The sequence below is a fragment of the Dipteris shenzhenensis genome, chromosome 13 (assembly GCF_047967505.1).
Source record: "Dipteris shenzhenensis isolate YYH24624 ecotype China chromosome 13, Dip_SZ_1.0, whole genome shotgun sequence".
Taxonomy (NCBI): domain Eukaryota; kingdom Viridiplantae; phylum Streptophyta; class Polypodiopsida; order Gleicheniales; family Dipteridaceae; genus Dipteris; species Dipteris shenzhenensis.
The window spans coordinates 27,915,696-27,931,934 of record NC_141608.1 but is presented as its reverse complement, the minus strand read 5'-3'; the positions used below and the strand labels follow the sequence as shown (position 1 = coordinate 27,931,934).

Here is a 16,239-nt window from a genome sequence, read left to right as displayed (position 1 = left end):
GAATTAACATGGAATTATCAAATATTCCAAGGTAATTCACAAGCAATGTTGCTTCAACAGTTGATTTCAGCCATACGTTGGCTTGAGTTTTGACACCTACAAAAGGCAAACTGTGCAAGTTAGTAGTCCTTGGCTTGTAGAGTACTATTTTAGCATATTCTACTAGCAAGATTAGACAAGCTCTCTGCTCACACTCAAAAGTAGATATATGTTCAACTTAAACAAAAGCAAAACTTTGATCCAAGATTTTAGACATAGGAAAAATTAAGTAAACAGCAAGTAATTGAAGTAAATATTTAGCCCTCTCCCTGGTTTACAATTGACATTCTTTTAAACTTGCTTAAATATTATATACTTGCGGGGGTACATATTACAGCACCCAACTCAAGAGAGGGGACAGATTAAGAGAATGACGGTAAAATCCTCTTTACTTTTGACATGTAATTTCCTGTATAGCATACATATGCCTCCCCTATCATATTATTGTTCAATACGAGATTAGAAACCATCGCAAGTAATTTCCTGTATAGCATACATATGCCTCCCGTATCATATTACTGTTCAATATGAGATTAGAAACAATCGCTAGTAATTTCCTGTATAGCATACATATGCCTGCCCTATCATATTAGTGATCATTATGAGATTAGAAACAATCACCCGCATACATGATCTTCCCTTCCAGTTATCATCAGTAATAAAATACACTAGGATTATCATCAGCCCTCACTTAAGCAGCAGATGACTTATGTGCGCATTTCCATTAAGTTTTTGCATGGTTAGCTTTTTGTACTTTAACTCATAATGCCACACCTTCAACCAGTCCCTTCCCTTTCCCGTAGACTTCCCCCTCAAATAATTTACCATCCAATAAATCGTTCTCCTTGAGAGTCCAAAAAATCATCTCACCTTCAATGTCCTTGGTATTGATAAAACTGCTCCCACACTAATCAAGAGACCCAAGCTCCTTTCTAATGCTTAGAGGTGTTTCATGCAATAGGCATCAAACCTGCCGACTAGTTAATCATCCAATAAATCTTGTACCCTGCGTTCTCCTTGAGAGTCCAAAAATTCATCTATGTCATTCTCATATTCATAAAACTGGTCCCGCACTCATCAAGACCTAAGCTCCGTTCTCATGTTGGGTGGTGTGTGTTACAATAAGCATCAAATAAAGACTAGAGACCTAAGCTTTCTGGTGTTGCGTGATGTAATAAGCATCTTCTATTGCTGCACCTTCAGAGCAAGCCCCCTATGCTCCAACCACTTCTGTCTCCTTCTCCTCTTGCTCTGCCTCATCACCTACAGGCCTATCGACTTTAACACCAACATCCTCACTGTAGTCTCCATGCACCTGCAAAATCAAGACAAAAAACCAACATAAGATATTTAAAATGCATTTTTATTCGTTGTATGACAGAATTAGGGAGAACATATGTACCTCCATAAGCTTTCCGAGATCAAACTTGGGGGCCTTCAAGATTTTTACTTTCCTGATGAAAGTGTTTTGAAGAGGATAAATCCCAGAGGTAGCCTTCTCTATTTCCTTTCCAATTACCTCAGGAATAAATTTCGCAACCAGTTCCTTCAAATCGCAAGACTGGGCTTCACGGACCATTATGTCTCTCATTTTTTTCCGAATCTGCATAAACCAAGCCCATCAATACACATACACATACCCAAGATAGCATCCAAGGTCTCATTCCACACAGGTGACTACTGTTGACTGCTCAACTTGCCTGCCGAATTTGGCTCGTCTGTGCATAGCAAGTTTTCTTGATTTGGTTTGGACGTTTCTTAGTGAAAGCAATGCAGAACATCCTCAAAGTATAGTTGTCTGTTGTCTTTACATCTACATGAGCCTCAATCAAGGACTGCCACTTCCGCACAAGTGACCGCAATTTATCTGTAGTGAAGTCCATCCCCTATACACAGTGCAACAAATGATAAATCAGCAAGTCACTCTTTCCACCGAAAGATACAGCTAGGAACAACCGGGAAAGAGACTCACCCAGAAGTTTGTAAGCACATTTTTCCCCTGAACATCCTCAGCCCGAAGCTTCATCTTTCGTGATGCCTGATCTTCATCCTGCTGGAGGTCAGCCAGGGAGCATTCAAATACTCTTCCCTTCAACCCATCTGCAGCAATCTGCAAGAAAACACTCAAGAAGAATCAGCAGAGTGTCATGCAGAACACACAACCCTGCCTTACGCACAAAAACTCTCCCAACAAAGAGCAAAGGGGACAGGTTGACACCCATCCAGTCAAAAATAAAAATGCATGAAAGAAAAATGTTAGTGCCCACCAATCCTTCAAGAATACCAGCAAGATTACAACGGGCTTAGTTTCACATAGCTTCATGAAATAACATGCTGACCTCCCATCACGTCTCCAAAGTGACAACTCATCACATTGAATTATGCCCCAGTTTTTAGCCTCAGGATTGTCTCCCCTGAGGTTACCAGAAATTGCCATTTTCCTTCTCAGGAGCAGCAAGCCCCACCAGGACAGATGGGGAGGTGACTTATTTTGCAAAAATTTGAACCATCATAAACATATAACTGAATCCAGGAACATGCCCAAACTCATCCTCAAACAGAACATAGTGCAGTTTCAATCTCATGATAGTCACTCATAAGGCTGAAAACCATAAACTCCATCACGCATAGCTGGCACTAGCTACTATGACATCCCCACTGACGTCATCAGCACCGAACAGTGGGTGTAGACCATAGTATAAACATATGCTCTCACACATACAAATCCACACCCCCACACATACTTGAGCATCCATTTATCCAAAGTCTTTGTACTGAGTTTCTGTCGTCACTCCAGAGGAGAAGGGCAGACTCAGCCATGATGGAGGATAGCACTAAAGGAGAAGGCTAATCAAAAGGTAGCCCAAAATCTCTTCATTCAAGCTACAACAGCTTGTGAAGACAAAACGAATTCATTTAAGTATCTCCCAAAACGAGCATCTAAATCTAAAATCATAAGCATTCCTGACAAAAAGCATTCCTAAGGAGGACTGGCATATCTGTACTCTATTTATAAGATCGTACCATGTATGTCAGTGTTTAAGCTACATATTAGATTGTTGTTTTTTGGCTCCTCACAAAATTCTGAAGTCCAAGTAGAATTTTTATGCATGGATGTGCATATCTGTTTATAATGTGAGGTCATGCTACAGGCTACAGCATACCAGGTCAAAACTGCCTTTCTCAAAGAGTTTATGTTCCAACATTGGGTGTTCACAGAATGCCCTCGACTATGCACACAATACTCACACGCTATGCATCCATGATCCATTTACACAACAATTTCTGTCTAATTTGGGTGTTCACAGAATGTCCCCATTCTAGTGACTGCTCACACATGCACACAAAACACACACTATGCATCCATGATCCATTTACACAACAATTTGTGTCTAATTTAGCCAGCACTTCAATTTTCAAGAAAAGGACAATTTTCTATAAAGACAAGAATGTTCCAATTCAATTTGCAAAGGTTCTATATTCACATACTTTACGTAAGATGACCAATCCGTAATGATTTCGGAAACCAAACCTACAAGGTGGCTGCACCAAAATCCAACTTCATTTTTCTTCCTGGAGGAGAACAGTCTATTAGAAAACTGTGAGAAGAGATACACATCAACAATACATGGGACGCTTGACCATAAGACAGCTGCCTGCTATGCAACCTGCTTGTCAATATCCCAGCTCAATCAAGAACACGTGCCAACAACTTCAGTGGAGGGCTATAAAACCAATGGATTCCTCGATCCATAGGTGTAAAAAGTGCCTCGTTGAACTCAAGTCATCACTATTGAGAGAGAAAGAAGGGAGGCGGGGGCGGGGCTGAATGCCATGGTGGGTCGCACTCAATCCATCTATCTTGTAGGCAGAAAAGACTATCTTAGTGTGGAAAGTTGCCCCTCTATCAACCAAGCCATCATGTCCCACCCACCTGGATCCGTTGCATTTTGGCCTAAGAGACTATCTTAGTGTAGAAAGTTGCCCCTCTATCAACCAAGCCATCATGTCCCACCCACCTAGATCCGTTGCATTTTGACCACAATCTTGGGAGAGCATTGCAAGTCCTCTATATCGTCAGACAAGTCCACAAGCAAATGAGCTAACGTCTCCCAAATGCTTTCCTCTAAGGGAGTTCAATCATCACAATGAGAGGGCAACGCATGAATGCCCTAGCGCATCCATATTGTAGGTCAAGGAGACCATCTCAATGTGGAAAGCACGCCGCCCCTCTATCAACCAAGCATCAAGCCCCAAATAAGACACTTGCCAAATCCGTCACATTTTGGCCATAATTATGAGAGAGCATTGCCAAATCCTTTGAGCTGCTAAATAACTCCACTAGCTCAAGGTCCATGGAAACAGGCCCCATTTGCATCTTCTCTAACCGAATCCTATGGGCAAGCATCCATAGGCTACAACCAAAAGAAATAAGGCACATTATAGCGGAGGCCAATCTACAGACGGGCTCAAAACTTGGTGAGGACCTTGTGGCACCTACTTCTCAAGAAGTGTTGTTCCCACGTGAAGGAATCCAAGCCGTTTCATCCAACTAATGTCATGTACCAATGCGTGTGGTATAGGAGAAGAAAGCAGTGTTTGCTACATGCAATGAGAGCCAACCCGAACTGCCATCCCATAATTAAAGACACCAACAAAGATTGATTGTGCCCATATTAAAGTTGGTCTAGCTCCATCCCAAAAAGTCAAACCAATTTGAATCCTCTGCCTTACCACTCACTCAAAAACCCAACCCCCCCTATCCCTATTCCCTTGCTTTGACTCCATTGGAGACCCATGCTAATATGATGCCGTCATGGTTTTGCTACAAAAAGAAGAATCTAAGAAGGACTCCGGTATTGAAGAGTAGTGTGGAGAGGGATTTCATCTTGAAGAACTGCCGAGACTATTATGTAGAGAGAAGAATTGACACTAATGTGGAGAGGGACTCCGGAGTCTAAGGCATCTATGGTTCTGCAACCACGCCTTCTAGGTGCCCTAATAGATCTCATATATACACTACTAGTAGCTCCCCTTGCAGGTGCCAACACTCACAACGTCTCCTCTGACTACAAATATTGACTAGGAAGCCAACTTCAGGCTCCAAAAGAATCCAATTTCTCGATCACTAATACCTATGCCCTTCTCTGCCCAAGGTCGAATACTTGTCTTCCAAGCAACCATAGCCCAAGTGTCATGTGCAAGGATTGGTATCTGACGTGTACTGGGTACACAAGACTAGCTCAAGTAGCCTGGGGAGGCTTAGGGCTAGGTAGGCTTGATTCTCGGGTTTAGTTAGGGATCTTTGCTATTTTTGGCGCATTGGGCCGGAGTGTATAAAAGGAGCCCAGAGGTTCAGTAATGAGGGAGCCGATGGGAGCAAGTCTCATTCCCAAGTGCTAGGTCTGATCTTGGATTGAGTCGCGGACGCGCGCCTGCATCATAGCGTAGCCCAAGGCCCAACAACAAATCCTAGGCTTCACAACGCCACCTCGTGATATGGGACACCAAGCTAGTTAGAATCTAGTTGGGAGTTCGTGCCAATAGCTCAGCTCGTGGCTCGGAGGAGACATCTCCTAATTCGGGATTGCATCCCGTAGAGGTCATGGTTGGGTGGTGAGCAGCCTGCACAGTTTCCTCACGTTAGGTGTGTTCTTGTGTTTGCTTCAAGTCAGAGGTTTCAAGAGTGCTTGGGTCGAGTCAATTGGTATCAAAGCCAACTCCTGAGGTCTGTTGCGAGAAATTTGGACGATTTTTTCTCCATGTATGCCCTAATTTCGAAATTCGTGCTCAAACCTTACAAGTGTCTATTGGTTCATCGATTAAGGTAGGTATTAGATTGGGATAGAAGGAAGGAGAGAGAGAGAGTGCAAGGTGATTTCGTTGCAAGAAGTGACAGGTTGAGAGAGGGAGAGAGGTGTAGTTAGGAGGAAGTAGTGAGGTCCAAGTAGAGGCATCACAAGGGAGTCAGAGGAGAGCGCACTGCTGGGGCCAACCAAAGAGAATCCCGCGCATCGACTGGCTGCTCAGGGGTTGTGATGGCAGGTAGAAGGGGAGCGCAAGAAGGTGCGCAGCAGGATAGGACTAGAACGCAATCTAGGCCAATTGCTTTTTGAGGGGGCCTAGAGGCTTAAAAAAGCACTATCCCTCCGTTTTTGGAGGGTGAGCTTTTAGAAAAGCAGGGCTTTACTAAAAGCCTGTTCTCCCGCTATTAGTTTGGCCTATTTGCCTTCTCTCATAGCTTGTAAATTGTGCAACATCCCAACCCCTCTACACCTTCACGCTCGAGAGCCAGACCACCTGTACGGCCTGCTGCAGCACTTCGTACGGACAACCACGAGCGAAATCCCAGATCCAAGAATTCAAGCTGCCGCATCAGCTCAACACAGCCAGGTTACCTTCTCCATCGACCAGCTTTCTTTTCTTCCATCGCCTCCTTCCTGGCCAGCTTTCACTTCGGTTCTACCTCCTAGCTCCGAGGCCACCTGCTTGCTTCTCTTCTCTAGCCTATCTTCTCATCAGATCCGATTCAGTTGTGGCTCATTCTGTAGACCCTAAGCTTGCGATGGGAGACCAGGATATGAACTACCATGTGGAGGATGACCAGGGTCTCTCCGATGATCTGTTTACGAAGACAGCCCCCAGTGAATTCACCACTGCTCTTGATGAAAAGTTTGAGCAAGTTAACACGAATCAAACCGGATTGACACAGCAACTCCAAGGGATTCAGACTACACTCACACTTTTGACTAGCACTGTTCAAGCGCTCACGCATGTGGATGCCATGGCTTCAGTGTTAGGTCCGAACATCACTCCAGATCCTTTTTCCAGAGATCAGAAGTCTTGTACCAAGGTGGTTGTTGACCTTCACGCTCGAGAGCCAGACCACCTGTACGGCCTGCTGCAGCACTTCGTACGGACAACCACGAGCGAAATCCCAGATCCAAGAATTCAAGCTGCCGCATCAGCTCAACACAGCCAGGTTACCTTCTCCATCGACCAGCTTTCTTTTCTTCCATCGCCTCCTTCCTGGCCAGCTTTCACTTCGGTTCTACCTCCTAGCTCCGAGGCCACCTGCTTGCTTCTCTTCTCTAGCCTATCTTCTCATCAGATCCGATTCAGTTGTGGCTCATTCTGTAGACCCTAAGCTTGCGATGGGAGACCAGGATATGAACTACCATGTGGAGGATGACCAGGGTCTCTCCGATGATCTGTTTACGAAGACAGCCCCCAGTGAATTCACCACTGCTCTTGATGAAAAGTTTGAGCAAGTTAACACGAATCAAACCGGATTGACACAGCAACTCCAAGGGATTCAGACTACACTCACACTTTTGACTAGCACTGTTCAAGCGCTCACGCATGTGGATGCCATGGCTTCAGTGTTAGGTCCGAACATCACTCCAGATCCTTTTTCCAGAGATCAGAAGTCTTGTACCAAGGTGGTTGTTGACACTTGGCTGCACAAGTGGTAAGTACACTTCCAATTTCACCCTTACCCAGATGACAAGAAAATACAGCTTGCATCACGGTTTATGTCAAGCAAGGCTTTATTGTGGTGGAAGGAACCCCGACCCAAGTCTACAACATGGATAGAATTCGAAGAGGTCTTCAGGAAAGAATTTCTGAAGGAGGAGGAAGATTACGATATCGTAGGCAAGCTCAAAGCCCTCGATATGTCCAAGCTGAGTCTGACTTTTAAGGTTACTCTTCAGAGGTTTCGGGATTTGCAGAGCAAAGCTACAAAGATGGATCCAGTGACCTTGTTAGGTTTCTTTGTGCATGGTTTGCCTGACTCATACAAGTTACAGATCAAGAACAAGTGTATCACTTTGCAAGAGGCCATGAATTATGCACGCATATATGATGATACTATGGCCAACACAAAGAGAACCATAGTTGCCGACACGGGTGGGAAGGACAAGAGGAAGTTCTTCCAGTCTACCACTGGTACCAAGGAGTCAAAGTCTATAGACAATGCCTCCAAGAAACATTAGACTCAGGCAAAGAATGGTCGTGCCCGTTTCCTTCATATCTTAAAGCTAAAGAAAGAAGGACGTTGCTTCATATGCAAGGACGAGGACCACACTAGGAATGATTGTCCTAAGCACAAGAATCAGAAGCAAGCGTCGGGACCGAAGCTCCATGCGGGTCCACGTACCAAAGCTAAGAGAGCATATCAAGTTTCAATGACAAGTATTTCTGTAAATATCATTACCTGCCCACTTTCTTATAATTGCACTTTTAATAATTCGTTATTTAGTTCCCACGATCTTTTCTGAGTTTATGGAGAGATTAGGGACTAAAGAGCTCACATTTCCTTTGACCCGGGCAGCTCTCATAACTTTGTTAATTACAAACTTGTGCAGAAGATGGGACTGTCCACGATACCTAACGATCACACCTACGAGGTGCAGCTTCTAGCTGGGAAGCAGTTTTGGGATCGCAAGATTAAAGCGCTTTCTATCCCGATTCAAGACTACACAGCTGCTCTTACGCGCTATGTCATGCACTTGGAGCATGTGGACTTATTATTCGGAATAGAGTGGTTTAAAACCCACGATATTGAGATTGGATGGAAGGAACATACCCTTTCTTTCTTGGATAAGGACACCCAATTTTGTATTCAGTGTGATAATATTTCCTCTTCTCAAGGACCTATTGTATCTACGATGCAGCTTCGGAACATATTAAACACTTCTCATTATGATGTGTATCAGTGTGTTTTGATTTCGCTTTCTTCATTTGTTGTCTCTGTTAATAACAAGAATGATTTAAGCGTGTTTGAACAACACCGTGAATTGAGATGGTTGTTAGATGATTTCATGGATGTATTCCTTGCTCAACTGCCGGAACGTTTACCTCCAAAACGAACAGTAGACCATCGCATAGATTTAGTACCTACGGCTCAACCTATTAGTGTTCCACGTTATAGGATGAGCCAGCTTGAGGAGGATGAGTTAGCTTTACAGCTACAAAATTATCTGAATATAAACTATATTCGCCCAAGTAAATCACCTTGGGGAGCACATGTCCTTTTAAGAAAGAAGAAAGATAATTCGTGGAGAATGTGTATAGATTATAAACGATTGAATAAAGTGACAATTAAGAATCGATAACCTCTTCCTCATTCCAATGATTTGATAGACCGTTTGACCGGAACGAAGTATTTCACTAAGTATAGCTTATCACCAAATCCGTATCTATGCTACACACTGATAGAACCGCATTCTAAACTAGGTATGGCCACTACGAGTTTCTCGTATTACCTTTTGGTTTTACCAATGCTCCTACCACCTTCCAGCAAATGATGAACGATTTGTTCCGAGATTTTTTGGGCAAATTCGTTGTCGTGTTCTTAGATGACATCTTGGTATATAGCCAAATGCTAGAGGATCACATTGGACACCTTTGGATTGTCTTAGTTATTCTACGACAACGTAAGCTCTATGCCAAGATGAGTAAATGTGACTTCTTTATGAAGGAGATCATTTACTCAGGACACAAGATTTCTTCTGAAGGTATTAGCATTGATCTACTCGTATCCAGAAGATTTTAGAATGGCCTATCCCTCAGACTGTGAAACAACTTTGTTCTTTCCTAGAATTCACGGTATTTCTATAGAAGTCTATGCGTCATTATTCACACATCACGGCACCCCTGACAAACAAGCATAGAGCTTACGTTATTCTACGACAACGTAAGCTCTATGCCAAGATGAGTAAATGTGACTTCTTTATGAAGGAGATCATTTACTCAGGACACAAGATTTCTTCTGAAGGTATTAGCATTGATCTACTCGTATCAGAAGATTTTAGAATGGCCTATCCCTCAGACTGTGAAACAACTTTATTCTTTCCTAGGATTCACGCTATTTCTACAAAAGTCTGTGCGTCATTATTCACACATCACGGCACCCCTGACAAACATATTGAAAAGTCGTGGACGCAAGTCTACCCAACCGATCTCTTGGAATGATGCGTTGAACAAGGCTTTTGAAAGCTTGAAGTTAACTATCAAGGAAGCACCCATTCTTACATTACTCGATCCTACCCGGCCTTATGTTTTAGAGGCCGATGCGAGTGATTTTGCGATTGGGACAGCTTTATTCCAAGAGGACAGACCTGTAACTTTTGAGAGTAAGAAGCTAGACGACACCCAATATCGTTAGTCCATACTAGAAAAAGAACTCTATGCAGTTGTGTATGCTGTAAAAATTTGGAGACACTACTTGTATGGTTCGAAGTTTCTTGTATTGACTGATCACCAGTCAATCAAGTATGTGTGTGATGGGTCTGAATTGAGGGGACAGAAGGCTAGATGGGCAAAATTAATGCAAGATTTTGATTTTAAAATATGTTATCGAAAGGGTTCGCTGAATAGTGTGACGGATGCCTTAAGTCGAGTCAAGTTTGTAAATGCTATGTCATTTACGAAAATATCCTCAGACCTATTTCAATCCTTGAGAGGGCTTTGCGCATCTAATAGTCATTTTAATTCTTATTGGCAGAAAGTCCAAGTGAGAGCTCCATGGTTGACCAAGAATCAAGGATTGTGCCCCCTACGATACAGGCGACGGGAGGTTAGTGGATAATTAGGAACGGCTTCCTGTTCCAGAATGGAAAGATATGTGTGTCAGATGTTTTGGATCTTCGATCCAAGATTCTCTGGGAGTGGCATGATGCTCCTAGTGCTAGACATCCAGGTATACATCGAACTCTGTCTCTTGTGAAGCATACCTTTTATTGGCCTAAGATGTGTGCATTTATTGAAAACTATGTGATAGGTTGCCGGGTTTGTCACGTTACTAAGGCAGAACGCCTTAGAAGCACAGGTTTATTACAAACATTGCAAATCACAGGTAATAAGTGGGAAAGTATTTCTATGGATTTTATTACTGGTTTGCCTAGAACACGCATGGGTCATGGCTCCATTTGGATCATAGTGGACCATCTGACAAAAATGGCTAGATTCTTACCTCCTAGAACAACCATCTCAGCTGTTCAACTGGCTCACGAGTTTGTGGACCACTTGTTTAAGCTATATGGTGTGCCCTCTAACATAGTCAGCGACAGGGACTCGAAGTTTACAAGTAACTTTTGGACACTTGTTTTTGAGAAGTTGGAAACTACTCTTAGTATGAATTCCTCAGATCATGCATAATCTGATGGCAGTACAGAGAAGGTCAACCAATTGGTTGAAAATATGCTTCAGGCATATGTTTCAAAGAAACAGTCTTCATGGGAAGATTGTCTACCTATCATAGAATTTGCTTATAACAGTACAAAGCATTCGAGTACTGATTACAGTCCTTTTATGCTTATGTACGAGTTTCAACCTAAGTCACCAGTTATGGTTGGGTTAAAGGGAATCCAAAATGATGCTGCAAAGCCATTCTTGCAAGACATGCAAGAAATGTTGCAGTTTGCCAAGGAGTCTATAAGAAGTATCCAAGATCGGAACAAATTTTATGCTAATAGACATCGTTCACCTAGAGAGTTCTCTGAAGGAACGATGGTATATTTGCATATTCCCAAGGAATCCAAGAGCCTAAGTACTGGTTTGGTTCCGAAGTTATCCCCCAAATACTGTGGTATGTTCAAGGTTATTAAAAGAATTGGACCAATTGCATATAGACTAGAATTGCCTCCTAATGTTAAAGTACATCCAGTGTTTCTTGTCAACAGACTGAAAGAGTTACTAGGTACGGATGATCAACTTGTTTCTCCTCAAGAAATAACAAAAATAACATATTTGACTTTTATTCCACACGAACCTGAGAGTATTCTTGAATTTCGTGAAAGACAAATTCGTAATAGAACTATCACGGAAAACAAGATCAAGTGGAAGGATCGTGTTGAGAAGGATGTAACATGGGAGACATTACAGAACCTCCAGAAGACATTCCCAGGTTTTTTAGCGAGCTCAAGAGTGAGTTCTTAGAGGAGGGAAAGTATGTCATGAACACGGATTGGTATCTGACGTGTACTGGGTACACAAGACTAGCTCAGGTAGCCTAGGGAGGCTTAGGGCTAGGCAAGCTTGATTCTCAGGTTGAGTGGCAAGGGTACAAACCAATTAGGGGTCTTCGCTATTTTTGGCACATTGGGCCCGAGTCTATAAAAGAGGCCCAAAGGTTCAGTTCTGAGGGAGCCAATGGAAGCAAGTCTCATTCCTAGGTACTAGTTCTAATCCTGGATTGAGTCGCAAACACGCGCATGCATCATAGCGTAGCCCAAGGCCCAACAGCAGATCCCAAGCTTCACAACGCCACCTGGTGGTATGGGACACCAAGCTGATTAGGATCTGGTTGGGAGTTTGTGCCAATAGCTCAGCTCGTGGCTCAAAGGGGACATCTCTTGATTCGGGATCGCATCCCGTTCAATTTCCTCACGTTTGGTATGTTCTTGTGTTTGCTTGCAAGTCAGAGGTTTCAAAAGTGCCGGGGTCGTGTCACTAAGTGCTTCATCTGTCATGCCAGCTTACCCATCAACCCCTGTAAAAGCACCAGCAAGAAGCGATCGTGTGAGTGTACTAAGTTTCTACAAGGAACTTGACATTGATATCAGAGTTGATGATCCGAGCTTGTGAGACAAGGTGACTAAATGTGTGCAATTTGAACAAAGAAATGTAGTTTTGGTTGTCAAGCAATTCAATTAGGATGGCAAATGATAAATTGTTTATATTGACATGTCACATAATATGAAGCTGAGAAAGATAATGTGAGAAGATTGGTCGTAGGTCACTTGTTGACGAAGCTGAAGCGTAGCGCTTTGCTTTTATTTTATTGCGTGAGCTCCCGGAGATTCGCTTACCTATTTCTATCTGCAAATATGGCCTCGATAAAGAGCCAAGCGATGACTGAAAGACATCAAGGGAAGGATGATTGATGTCTTCTATGTGTGCATCAATGAGTACTCTATCAAACTAAATTTGAATGACAAATCAATATCTTCTACTTATATGCTCACAAATATCCTTGTCAAGCACTGTATGAGCAAGGAATACCTTTTGTTTATGCATTGTCAATAGTATGTGGTGTTCAAGCTGACCATAGTGTGGATTCTTCGTGATTAAGAAGCCCACAAATTAAGCCATCACCCATGTGTCATCATGTGACAAATTGGGGCTTCAAGAAATAACCACCCAATTGAACTTGTGGGTTGTGACCCTATATGTTCATTGCATATTGTGGTTTATGAGCTCAACAATGACTTACTATTGTGGCACTTCAAGAAAAGCACCTCCCGAAGACAGTTTAGAGATCTGCATGCCTTGTTTGTAAGGAACCCACATATATATAATAGGAATAAACAATTCTCCTTAGTTACAAATCTCATTGTCCATTAAACCTAACAATCCAAAAAATATAAACCTAAATCAACAAAATTCCCAATCATCCTCTCCCCCTTTAGAATTCCCAATCATCTTTTCCCTAAAGGGAGAGAGATGGAAACAAGGAACAAAATCTTTCTCATAGTTCTTCTAAAGCATGTCTCCACTTTAGGGAGAGATGGAAACAAGGAACAAAATCTTTCTCATAGTTCTTCTAAAGCATGTCTCCATACTTCTTTTCATGAATCTAATGTAAATGGCTATGTGTTCATCACATATAATAATAGCAACTCTCTTAGTTCAAAAAACTAATCCACTTCATCCAAAAAAATGAGTGGTGCTTGATCTAATAAACATGTAATAGAAACCAGAGACTGTTATAAACTATAAGCACTTGTTCCTCTACAAGCTTTTGTTGACCCTTAGTACTAATTCATTGCAAGTAGTCCAAAGTCAATATAGCACTCACTACCTCCAATTTCAAAACTTACGATTGTTTTTGTAGGTACCATGTGGGCTTTGCTTGAACGCAATAAACGTATTATAGACTCGTATAATGCGTATAGAAAAGGACACTATCCTTCAATCCAAGCCACAAATAGTGTTTTATGTACATTTTTTGCCTTATGAGTACTTTCCATGTGCTAACATCTAGTCTCCTACGGGCAATGGTAGCTTAGAATTCCTTACTCAAGAGCGTTCTTTAAATCGCATCCCCTAACGACACCTATTCTCTTCTCAAGGCCCTTCTGTAAATCGAATCCCCTAAATATTTAATGTTATTGACACAACTTTGTCCATGTCATCTACTTGACGTGACGCCAAAACCAACAAAAAGGCTAATCGTAGCTACCTCCATGCATATCTTTTGAAAGTTTTCCATCAAAATGGTGCTCTAATAGACAGCATTACTAAAGTTGAAGACGTGTTTTCTCCCACAAAATAGAAGTCCCATGTACAAATTTTGATCTAGTTTCGTATACATCCTTTGGTTCCGCGGGACCCGGAGTCACCCACAACAACAAATCGGATTTCGGATTCAACTCACGTTTCGGATCAAGTATATTTGTGGATGAGAAATTCCCCTCCCTGGTCAAGACGGTAAATTCAAGCATAAAACATGGAAACGAGAAGCCTTTCAGCTTGCATCCCGTCATTCTGGAGTTGATAAGGAGGTGGAAGTTGGACAAGCTCTAACAAATTGATCATTGCAGTCGACGACACGTTGTGACATGTTGCATCAGAGGAAAAAACACAATTTAAGTGTCAATGCACTGTAAATACCAGACGTGAAGATTATTAACTCTCCCAATATTATCTTGACAGTTGGATCCAAATACAGTAACGCGATGGCCGGAAAACCATCGGCGAACTACAAACTTGTTCGAAAAAGAACGTATCCTACACATGTACCCTTAGACGATCTAAATGCGCCTGACCAATTTGAAACTCGTGAAATAACAACTTTAACGAGCAAAAGGCAGACAGGTCCGTTGACGAAAAACGGTACAGGCCAGATGCTCTCACCTTCGTTCCCTGCGTCCTCGTGACCAGAGTCTTCCCAATAGAACGCTGCGTGAAGGTTGTCGGAGCCTTGACATCGTACCAGTCCTTCTTGGAGAAAGGGTCGACACTGCATCGAAAATTGACAGCAAGCATTAGCGGTTCTGAAATCCACGAGCTGCACACGGCGATTCGAGACGCGAGGGAAGCAGGAAAAACCTACACTTTCTTCTTGCCGCCTTTCTTGCCTTTGGAGATGCGTTTGTTCTTCCTGAAAGCAGAAAAACGTGAAGGAGGAAAGGCGGCAAAGGATCAAAAAGGCAAAATGGAATGAAATCGGAGAGAAGAAAGTACCCGACAGCCATAGCCAAGCAGCAAAGGCAAGCAGCAACAAAGGAGACACGGAGCTGATGAGTTCCTTGCCTCTCCCAAAAGAACTCCACAGTCCTAGCTTCGGCCTATTTTTTTCTGACCCCAAACCCTAGGCTGACTTACACCCTGGCTTTGCCCTAGGTTTACTTCTGCCTCCAGACAACAAGTTTTTTTCCCCTCAGTCAAGGCAACGCTCAGTAGAAGCGAAAATTGTCCTGCCCCACAGGGAGGCCTTAGTGAAGGCGACACCTGCTTCGAAAGCGAAAGAGTTTTCTTTTGTATTAAACAATCAAGAGGTTATTTGTTGGTTGATGCCTGTTGGCTGGCTGCACGTGTCGTCCGGCTACTCCTCCCTAAATGTTCTTAAATTAAAGACCCTGCTCTGACTCTTTTTTCTTCTCACTAACTCTTGTTGTTGTTTTGTTAGTAACGGTTTAATCATCCATCTTCCGCGCTTGAATACACAAGGGCAAGATTTCAATACAAGTGCTACTATTATAACTTATATTACCGGCCAAAATGTAGCAAGGTCGTTAGGAATGCGTATTTGTCGAAGCCCTTTGTTGTGAAACTCAACATCAAACCCGATTCATAACAAGGGCAGTAGTATCTCGCTAATCATTTCTTCGTCAAGTAACGGTTATCCAAAATCAACCATCTTGTATCTTTAGACTTTCCACTTTAACAAAGATCAACTATATTATAATTTTTTAGAGTCCACCTCATCCAAAATCAACTATAGGGTCATTAAATTCTTGAGTTCTACAACACCGTGCACATCTAGAGAATCGCGTCTGTGTGAGATCCAAAATGAGCAATCTTGTTCCACAGTTTGCACGTCCAGGGATTGTTTAATACACATCAATGTCCTCATGTGTATGTCCCACCATCAAGAACCCTAGTTCGATCATTTGAAAGACTCCACGTGCAACAAGCAAGGACAAGAATGCAAACAAGTATCTATTTTTATTCTCAGAACCACAGTTGTCT

The 16,239-nt window shown here is 42.6% G+C and overlaps 1 protein-coding gene across 1 annotated transcript; it reads right to left on the bottom strand.

Annotated features, from left to right (window-relative positions):
• Nucleotides 1-888: 888 nt before the first annotated feature.
• Nucleotides 889-15,378, bottom strand: LOC147895239 (small ribosomal subunit protein eS1y-like). The gene is made up of 7 exons (XM_087383554.1): nucleotides 15,232-15,378; nucleotides 15,101-15,148; nucleotides 14,902-15,007; nucleotides 2,012-2,149; nucleotides 1,740-1,925; nucleotides 1,442-1,642; nucleotides 889-1,354 (listed from the first exon to the last, which is right to left on the bottom strand). The coding sequence occupies exons 1-7, from the start codon at nucleotides 15,240-15,242 to the stop codon at nucleotides 1,253-1,255; spliced, it is 792 nt and encodes a 263-aa protein (XP_087239680.1). The 5' UTR covers nucleotides 15,243-15,378; the 3' UTR covers nucleotides 889-1,252.
• Nucleotides 15,379-16,239: the final 861 nt, after the last annotated feature.

Coding starts and splice junctions, on each gene's coding strand:
- LOC147895239 (XM_087383554.1), bottom strand. Junction 15,008..15,100: donor AAAGGCGGCAAGAAGAAAGT/GTAGGTTTTTCC, acceptor TTTTCGATGCAG/TGTCGACCCTTTCTCCAAGA. Junction 1,926..2,011: donor ATGTGCTTACAAACTTCTGG/GTGAGTCTCTTT, acceptor CACTGTGTATAG/GGGATGGACTTCACTACAGA.